This window comes from Magallana gigas, chromosome 7 (assembly GCF_963853765.1).
Source record: "Magallana gigas chromosome 7, xbMagGiga1.1, whole genome shotgun sequence".
Classification (NCBI taxonomy): Eukaryota; Metazoa; Mollusca; class Bivalvia; order Ostreida; family Ostreidae; genus Magallana; species Magallana gigas.
In genome coordinates, this window is record NC_088859.1 from 37,343,661 (window position 1) to 37,354,437 (window position 10,777).

The 10,777-nt window shown below is 32.9% G+C and overlaps 1 protein-coding gene across 1 annotated transcript; it reads right to left on the bottom strand.

Moving 5' to 3' along the window:
• On the bottom strand, positions 1-5,411 carry LOC105331569 (transmembrane protein 26). The gene is made up of 3 exons (XM_011433824.4): positions 4,885-5,411; positions 1,473-1,617; positions 1-1,331 (listed from the first exon to the last, which is right to left on the bottom strand). The coding sequence occupies exons 1-3, from the start codon at positions 5,145-5,147 to the stop codon at positions 549-551; spliced, it is 1,191 nt and encodes a 396-aa protein (XP_011432126.3). The 5' UTR covers positions 5,148-5,411; the 3' UTR covers positions 1-548.
• Between the last annotated feature and the right edge of the window lie 5,366 nt (positions 5,412-10,777).

The following is a 10,777-nucleotide window of genomic DNA, read 5'->3' on the forward strand; positions in this document are numbered from 1 at the left end:
TCCTTTGTTGACAATTTTATTTCATTTTATTTTTAATGGTTTCCTTAACATAAGCAATGGTACATGTATCTACAAACACAAGAAGACGCATTTGATGGCACTTGTGCTAAAATAAGTTTGTTTCAATTGCTTCTTTGCCAACTGACGATTGCAGTTCTTCCATTATGCGTTTAAACCTTATGACTTAAAATGCATGACAGTTTTTCATATGTACATTAAATGATTTCAGGATATATCATTTTGAATATATAAAGACTTCAACTGTTTGCTTATTTCATCATAAAGACGCGATAAAATGATACAGTTAACCCTGGTCAAAGCAATGTTCATCGTAACAGAATAACGAGGAACATTGTACGTTGTACGGTGTATGTAAACAAATTTGTTAAATGTTATAAATTTGAATTTACCAAGGGGCAGTAAGAAAATAATTTGAGGTGGCTGTAAATAAAAATGTACAAGTAGCAAATTTGTGTATTTACTGCCAACCGGTAAATTCAAAATTTTTCACATAACTTTATGCTAATGTGACAAAACGGCTGTTGTGTTTACCATTCGTCAACATTGCTTATATCGTCATCAAGCCTAGTTGTTTTAGTGGATGACGAATATGGCCGACTTGAAAGGTTTGATGTCTTCTTCACGGGTGGACCTTTCAAGCTTTTAGTTTGAGTCTTATTATAATTTATATCGGAAACACGGTTTCCTTTTTTGCTGACTTTTTCGTGTGTTTCTTCTTCGTCGTCGTCATCATCACTGTAAATTTTATGGCAGACGACAATAATTCGGTAAAACAGCAGAGCAATCATCAGTGAGTTCTTGCAAACAAAAAATAATATCCCAAAAGTGATCAACTGGTAGCGTACTAAGGCGTAGACTCTTACAGCCAAAAAAGGACCATCCATGATCATGATGGAAATCATTAAACTCCAAAGTTCCAATTCGAAAAGTTTCCCACATGAGCAAAACCCACAGCCTTGTCGTTTTTCGAACGTCTGATTCCCCTCGCCATCCTCTATCACAGCCTGTGATCGTCTGCTGTCTCTTGTAGCGGTCAAAACCAGCGTAAACTGGAACAAACTTAACGTCCATACAGAAAATATGGCGTACGTCAGGGCAGTATCCGCACGAACTTCCGGTTCCTCGAACACCACGAAGAGCTCCATTACATCAGAGGCGGACCCGATATACACAAACAGGAGTTGAGAGAGTTGATCTCGCGTCAAGGTCCCCCTAGGAAGCATCCATCTTCCTATGATCAGAAGGAACAACATGGATTGTTCCAGCACCTCTCTCCAAGTATCCGGGTCTAGTTTAACAGGAATGGTAACCTTCAAAAAATTCCTCAAAAATTAGCATTTAGTGGATCTTGTTATATCATAATTAGAAGAATGGAAAAACTCATAGATGAGTTTCAATTCGTTAAGATCCGAATCAAGAAATGTTTTTAAAATATCCAAATTACTACATACTCCTTCAATATTGGCTAGTTCCTGAACCTCGCTGGTGATGTTTTCGTTACTGTTCAACGCGTCGTACTTTTTGATACGGTCCATCTCCAGGAGCCACAGAGCTGGAATGGTACCGCAGAGATAGAACAGGAAACAGGGGCAGAACCTAGAAAAATAAAAATACATGTAAAACTTGCTCAGTGTATCAGAGTAATGATAATGAAAAGGTAGACTTATATTTTACCGTGATCTATGTAATTCTCAATTATGTCCTCTCAAATGGACCTCGAAATTCTTTTCACCTATAAGCGGGTCATGGGGTCCAGAATTAGACACCAGCCAACCCCCAACCCCAAACTCTCGTTGAAAATTCAAAATTATCAATTCCTTACAGTAAAGTTACCGAAAACTGGCATCGACCCTCCCCTGTTTAACTAGATAATCCCTCGAACACCCCGGGAAATATTTCTGATATTGCGCAAAAAATGGTAACAATTCATATTCATCAGATAATTCTATCAAATTTGTGAATTTAGTCAAATTTTCTTACCTTTCTGTGTTATTTTGTTAATCTTTCTTGTAGTCATGTTTTTTTCTAAGTTAAGCATATCATGTAAACGTCATATTAAAAAAATGATGGAAAGGCATTTGATTAACACTCATATTATAATAATTTGGCTGAATTTTCGTGCAAATCAGTTGTAAGTTAAATGCTCTAAAATACATTGTAATTTGTTCAAAATATTTTTTATTTCTTGTATATTATCAAAACATCCTGAAACTGTTAAGTCAATAATTTTTGATGAATTATTGATTAGGAGATATAAAATTTAATTATATGTATACTGGCGTGCGACCAGTACTCGCCGAGTACCATTTCTCGCCAGTACATTGTGACGTCATTTTATCAACACATAAAATTATGTACGAAAAATGACGTCACAATGTACTGGCGAGAAATGGTACTAGGCGAGAACTGGTCGCACGCCAGTATGGTTCGTTAATTCAATGCTTCCGGTTTTTACCGATGCCACAGAGCCCACAGAGCCATGGTCACTATGTATTTTAAGGGTTTTTTTTTTATTGAAAACAAAAAATATTCATCAGTATCTCAGTATCCTTAAAGTGTTGTTGTCATTTTTCAAAAGCTTCAATAGTAGATGATATTTTATCCAAGTCATGCATGACTGTTCATTCTATTACATGTTTTTTGTAGAAACCCAGAGGGATTAAGATTTAGGCTGAAATAAGTATTTATCAATCTGATTCATTTTTAAACACAGCGGTGTACACTGATGCCAACATATACATGAATTTCCATTATATGTAGGTGGAATAACTCAAACCCACGCCGGGTTTCCCCATTTATCAATTTAATATTTAAGAACAATGACGAATTACTGTCCTCTCTCTCTCTCTCTCTCACATCCATCCCTCTCTCTCTCTCTCTCACATCCATCTCTCTCTCTCTCACATCCATCTCTCTCTCACACATCCATCCCTCTCTCTCTCTCTCTCTCTCTCTCTCTCTCTCTCTCTCTCTGAATTGATCAGGGTTTTTTTTGGTCTTTATTACTCATGGGATAAAATTTGACCGGTTCATTTATTTTCTGAATGATGACAAGAAAGATTGTGAGAGTTTGAAAAATTTAATGCATTGGTCAATTTTTGTTATCAATCATTGCAAGTTGTTTGTAATCTTTTATAAATTTGACATACATATCTACCTAGAAAAAAAAGAACAGCTTAAAAAATGTGAAATCAAGAAGTAATGCTCCAAAAATGCGCCTTCTTTTCAAATTCAAAGTATCTGGCTGTTTCATTGGATTGTACACGGACAAATATATAACTTAAAATATGCACGGTTTTTTTTTTCATTCAGTTTTATACATGAATAAATCATAATTGTATTGTAATTGATTTTTATTTTTTATAAATGTGCAAGAAGTTATCAACGTTTTTGCCCGTGAAATATTTTGGAAAAACGTAATATTTTGACTTTTGGGAAAGAGACCCAAGTGAAATATAGACGTCTATTACTAGTAAACAGAAAATTCGCCCCAATTCTGTTGAAAATTTAAGAAGGTTCAGTTTTATGAAATTTTTAAGCCCCGAACAATGTTTAAAATCTCTGAAAATAAACATATAGCATTTTGAAACAATGTGTAAAAAGAAATACTAGTTATATACTTCTATTACTTTTATTCTGATAAAAAAGATCAACAATACTGCAAAACTACCAAAAAGTTAAATATCATAATGGAGAAATATGACGCATGCTATTTTAGGTTGACGGATGGGTAAAACTGTGTACACAACAATAACCCCATTGAATAAGATGTAGATTTAAAAATCACATTACACAGATAGGATCGCAATTTCATTGTTGGCAATGGTTATGATATCAATTTCCTGTTCGATAAACTACTGAAAATTGGTGTATTCTACATAGATTTTAGAATTTTTTATGATGTTACAATTAGCATATCTAATACAGTAATGTTGAACAGAATCTTATTTCTTAGGTATTCCTGCGCAAATAAATGCAACGGGGTTTTTTTGTGTGTGTGTGATATTTTCGAAAATTCTATTTACACTGGACAAATGTGACTAAAATTGTACTTTCTTCATTGTTGAATATTCAGGATACCAGGGTCGAGAGAAAATCGTCTCACACGTGAGGTGTAATCACTTCGTTTAACGAAAAAAAAAAGAATTTGGATTACTCTTATGTACAGAAGAACACAAATAGAAGAAGTATCCAAGTTATAGATATATTTATTATATTTATTATTATAATTAAAAAATTATTTTTTTTGGGGGGGGGATCAACTTTTTAAATTTTATCGCTATCCATGAAAAAAAAGTCTCTGTAGCATTCGAATTAGGGACGTGCGGGTCGTTAGATCGAAGCTACATGTACACCAATTGCGCCACAGAGATACATGTAGACACCAAACTTTGGCCATATAAAGTGTTTCACAATGCGCCATGATGTGGCGTAGTTATAAAAAGTAGAATTCCCGGGGTGTCCAGGATCCTTAAATGTGTTTACCACACTCTAAGGTTATAGGTACTCTTAAAGGATGTTAATACCTTTGGTGAACGTTTTTCAAACCAGTAAAAATTGGTTTTGAAATCTTTTGAAAAAAAGAAGTTTTAATTTGAAAATTCGGCTAGCTACAAAATTCATAATATTCTCAACAAAAGACAGTTATCTCACAATTAAATGATCAGAAAGCAGATTAACCAAGCCCTTAATAATTGTAGTAATATACGGTTGAGCAAGATGATTTCATACGAAATTGAATTATTCAAATACAATTATGTATGTTGTGACTAACTAGTTTCTCAGTGTTATACAAATCACCTCCATATTTGACATCTTTGTATTACAAAAGGACCACCAAATATTTACTTTTCAGATACATACCATTTTCTTTCTTGTCCCTTCAGTCTGAAAATAGTGTAGAATCCATCGATAATCAAAAAGACGTTTGCGGCCGCCAGAAACCAGTACCACTTATCATCCAGAACGTCAACCGTCCGCCAAATGGTCACCAAACTGTGGGTCATCAGCAGCACCCGAACAGCAATCGCTTTTATCACGTGCACTAATGAAAGTTTTCTCTTAGAAATTTCAGAATCAGTCTCAAACTCGACTGCTTCAACATCTCTCTTTCCTTCTGCAGTCATCTTTTTTAGCGCGTAAATCAAATAAAAATGTTCGAAAATATTAACGTTCTATTAACAAGTTTAAAAACATAATCCTGATCAAAAATAACGTTCTCTGCAAAAGTTCACGTAGAGCACCTGTTGTATATTTCCCATTTTGCGTGACGTTGGTCCAAATGATGAACAGTTCTTTGTACGAGCCGACTCTGTAGGCGATGTAAATATGATAACAGCTACTCAAACACGTGACCTCTGTGTATTTATGAAAACTTGTCCATACTTGGATGTCTAAGATTTATAAGAAAAGAAAGCAAAAAACAAAAATCCAGAGCGTTCAGTTTTTTATTGATGTCATCGATTGGCTGATTTTTAGTGCTTTTTTATTCCCTTTTTAAATCTTAAAAGTTGTAAGTTTTTACTTTCATTTGATATGGGTAGTTAAATATTATTTTCAGACGGATTTCCTTTTAAATTTGATTTCATAGGATTTCACCTGTAGCTTTGTAATACATGGCCTTATTGTGTGGGTTTCCCAGACCTGGGTAGAATTGAGATCGTTTACATGTACCTATTATACACGTGCAATCGATAGTTAATGATATTAATCTGTTTAATCTTACTTATAAATAACATTACTATCGAGAATTGTAAAACATATTTCATGACTATATTTTAAGTATAAGGATATTTGAGAATGAAACTTTTGTACTTGTTTCAATGGGAAACAAATTACATTGATCTCGAATTTACTAGAAACTTTTATGGTTTTAAATAGTAAAAAATATTTCAAATTAAAGGAATGTTTCTTAACATCAAACAAATAAAGATTTTATATAATTTCATTCCATGCTGAAAAAAATTATCAATCTGGATCTCGTTTAGTTAAAAGCACTGGATTACAAAAGTTGGTGCAATGTAATTAATGTGCTCAAGGTGAACACATCAATACGTCCTTGTCCTGTATTGGGTTTTTTAAAATTGAATTTATATTTTTTTTACCTGAGACAAGGCAAACCAAAATTTACCTTTGCCTATAAGTAATACTAGTACCCTTTCAGCACGTGTTTAATGTCTCAAAAAAATATCATTTACATGACAGCCAATGCCGTTAGTAATGTTAGTCAAATGATTCTAATGAAATGAATTTTTATGTTATCTTAGTTATCTGTTCTCCGTTTCGTGTTACCCCAGACGATCGTTGTTTATATACTCTGAACACCAAATATATTGTTACATACTCGACAAAAAACAGAGACAGAGAGTTGATTGTATTTAAACGGGTAACCCATCCTCTACAGTGTTAAAAGTCACTCAGAGTTTACATAGGTACGCTTTAGCGGGGCCACCATCTTTGTTGATTTATCACAAAGATGTGCGAAGTTATTAGAAGCAATGATTTGATTTGACATCAATAATGCATGCAGTGGCATTGCTACCTTTTAAATTACTGTATTCAAAAAAAGGTAGGGAGTCTGGGAGCCGCCTTCAGGCCCCCAGCGGGTCCAGTGCTCCTGGATTTTATGTTAATTGAATGACAAAACAGCCTTAAAAATATGACATTTTTTAAGTATTATGATTCCAATAAATATGAACAAAAGTTGCTGAATTCCGAGACAAACATTATTTACCTGGTACTCTTCGAATATTTTCTTTAAAATTCAAGACCCCCGATGCTCTTGGATTTTAGGTTTTAGCTTTTAGATTTACAGGCTTTTGATGATGAGATATTGTCTCAAAATGTTACAATTTTACATACTGTATGTGTAAGGGAAATGTTGAATTTTAAAAGAATGTGTTATTATATATGAAACACTGATACCCGAGCGGAAACCAATTGCATATGACTAAAGATAATAGGCGTTTTGAAACAGGTCTATTATTCAAACCGTAACATACTTACCTAAATGACAAATTTTTGATCAAGTTTATCACAATGTATTGTGACTTTGTCAAAATTTTAATCACCCGACCGCCGACTTTAAATTACATGTAAGTATAGACTGAGAGAATACAATTACGGACAAACACTCATTGTATAACTGTTGTGCTTTTAAAAACGATTTTAAATTGCTTTGTACTGATATACTTTTTATACAATCGCAACTTCTCGGGCCTTTCCGGCAACCTCGGAAAAACACCTCGAATGTATTAACATCACCGGATGTTAGAATTTTATACAAAAAGGAGTCGCTTCCCATTAAAATAAGTATCGGCTAGACAGTCTTGTATGTCGCCTCTGTGTTGTATTTTAGTGTATATCGTTTACTTTAATGAAGTAAAGCTCACATCTCAACAGATCGTAAAATGTGTTCTATTTATATCAAGTTTTACAAAAAGGGGGGTTGTCATGGACGCCTAGGTAATACTTTCGAGGTGTTTTTCCGAGCTTGCCGGAAAGGCCCGAGAAGTTGCGATTGACTTTTTATATTTAGATTTCTTACGTAGTAAACACAAAACCGGATGCATAAAAAGTATGAATTAATGTAAAGTATGGAATGACGGTATTTTCCGGAATCGTAGTAATTGCATGCTTTACGATGAGAACTGAATACCAAACATGCAGATTATAATTCAGTGGAGCCTCAATACGATTTGTTTACGTGCAAAAAATAGGAAACTCAAATCATAAGACCTATGTTTTGCAAAATTATGTGTATTCATTTGTGTTTTTGCGTAAAGGGCGCTAAGCCACTGGCATGCAACATCACAAAACAAGTTGCCACACAATACAAAGTGCTTTCTTCTGTCTCCCTGTGAGACAAAACGAACGACTATCCAAACGGATGGGACTGTTGAGATCGCAGTTCAAATACCTGTCAAAGGACAGGATACATACTCATTTGCATAAAGTGACGTCAGTTCGACTGATAGGATCTCAACGAAAGACAACAAATATACTAGTTTCTAAGCTTATTTTTACTCTCAGTTTTTTTGGAGAATCATTTTTAGTGTTACGAATTATTATTTAGAAGGAGGATGACATCTTTTTACGTTTACATTTATTAAAAACAGATCATATTACATGTATTAACTTCAAATTTGAATTTAATTTTAAACATCAAATTGGTCATAAACATCTTCATTCATTTCTTCAAACAGTGAAGATTACTGAAAAAAAAAATTGTACATGTAGTGCTTTTATACTTCAAAATATAGTCTTTTTAATACTTGATGCAAAAAATAAATAATAATGATAATTTACGTTTAGATGGGCATTCTATACAAGATACTATGTCGAGCTTGGATAAGGAGTGATCTTCAATGATATATAGTCATTTGTTGGTATTTTCAAGGTTCCTTACTACACCTTGAAAAAGTTTCTCAAATCAGCAGAAAATTACTTCATTATGATAGAAAGCATGATGGATAAGAAGTATATATGTCAAATAGGCGAAAAAATTTGCATCTTCATAAAAAAGTAAAATTGATGGAGGTTGGGGGGGCCATTTGCATTTTAGATAAAAAATGATATTCTCAAAAATTTCATTCAGTAAACATGAACAAAAGTATGGGCAGCGGAAAGGGCAAAAAATACATTTTTACAAAATCAACGATAAACTAAATTCAGCAATCTAAAATAATATTATCAATGGCCATAGGTGCAAAACCCACAGTCTCCTCTGCAAAATAAATGTACATAAAATCAACCAAAGATATCTTAATACAAATCAAACACAAAATGTAAAACCAAAAGACATAAATGTAAAACGAACATACATCAACATGAAACAAGTGGACGAACAAATAAACGCCATGTGACGTTTTTTTGGGAAGCAATATGCGTCATCGATTATTGGAATCCGGGATGGTTCGCGCCTATTCTGGTATAATTAAAATGTTTTCTTAATACGATTTAAACCTTTATGACAAAAACTATTGAAAATGGTAAAAAGAAACTTTATATAGTTTCAGCACATTTTACAACATTATAATAAATTAAGAAAGACAAACTAATTTTTTTTTTTTTAAAGTGGGTATATAATATATATTACATCTTCTAAATTTCATATATCATACATACCATACACTTTGAATCACTTTATTTTTCACTTTAATATTTTTCTAAAGCTGAGGGAATAAAAATAAGGTATACGTTTATCTATAACTACTTCTATGCCAATTTATGATGGTGCTGTCAATAAATTAATGGAATAAATCAATAAGCAATAATACGTTTGACTGGTATTATCAACTTAGATAATTACATGACATATTTATTTTTTTACATATTTTTCCTCAGAAATTATTCATGTTTCAATTAGCTGTTAAATCTGTCAGTTACTGTGAAACAATCAAATCAAAGCATATTGCATACAAGACTGAAATAATCCCTCACCAACTTGACGTCAAAGATTTCAACGAAGATACCCAAGTCTGGCTCTTTGTAGTACAAAGTACATAATTCGCTTGTTTTGTTTTAATGATACCCAAGCTAATAAAACAGAACACTGAATATTATTTTGTGATACACTTGTGATACACTTTTGAGCTTTCTATTTGGATTGAAAGGTAATTTCTTATGAAGACTGACTGCATACTTAACAAATAATAATCAAAGTACTGACGGGAGTTGATTTTATCGATTATCATTTATTTTGAAATCAATTTATCTTGCATGGCAATTAGTTTCTAGTTAGTATTCGAATTACGCACTTTTTTATAATATGAATTTTTAGACTTTTCCGACAAGAATTTCGAGAAACCCCATATGAATCATATTGTGTAATATTTAAAGATAGATTTCAACTACTAGTATGTGTCAGTTATCGAAACAATTCTAAAAATTGTATGGATCAAAGCACTATTGATATCGAAATCTAGTCTCGTTTAACTAGACGCTCGGCTGTCTCCGTTAATATCCGACAAGCAAGAGACCCCTCTCTCTGCTCGTCGCAGATTTACGGAGACAGCAACGCGTCTGGTTGAACGAGACTGTATCAACTCTGGTGGCGTAGGAATATATGAGACTACAAAAATATCTAAATTATTCGTAGTACATAAAATTTAACTATTTTTAAAGTGTTTATAGATAAGTTTCCTTTAAAAAATGCTTCAGCATACATTACATCGAATTTTTTTTCTATTATTTTCAAGAACTTAGTCTTGTCAGCGGTGAAGATTTGTGCTTAGTTCCAAACACTTTTTCACTTTCGGTTTGCCAGAGTAACTGCATAGGAGAGTTGATTAAAATCAACTCCCAAAAACTATTCCGAGGAGGAATGTTTTTTTAATAGAGGATTTTCGAAAAACAATCCATATTTTTCCAATTTGCTTTTTACATATTTATTTTTACATTTAAAAAAAAATGACTCTTTTCAAAAATTCATTTTACGGATCGTATACTGTTTAAATTGTATCTGTATTTTTAAATGTTTCACAACATTAGTTTGATTGGTTTTGATGATATTGCTTCGTGACGACTGACTTTAAATCTGATTTAATGGTTTTATGGTCTGCTTACTTGAACAAAGATTTTGAAAAGGAAATTGTTTTCAATTGTTGAATTGATGCTGAATCCCACAATCAACAACTTTAAATATTGCTTATTCGTCAAGCTGAGAACCATGACAGAATGTAATTTATCGATTTCTAACCGGAAAGGTGATCTAAGAGTCAACTAAATATACGGGTCAAATATCAAGAATAATGTC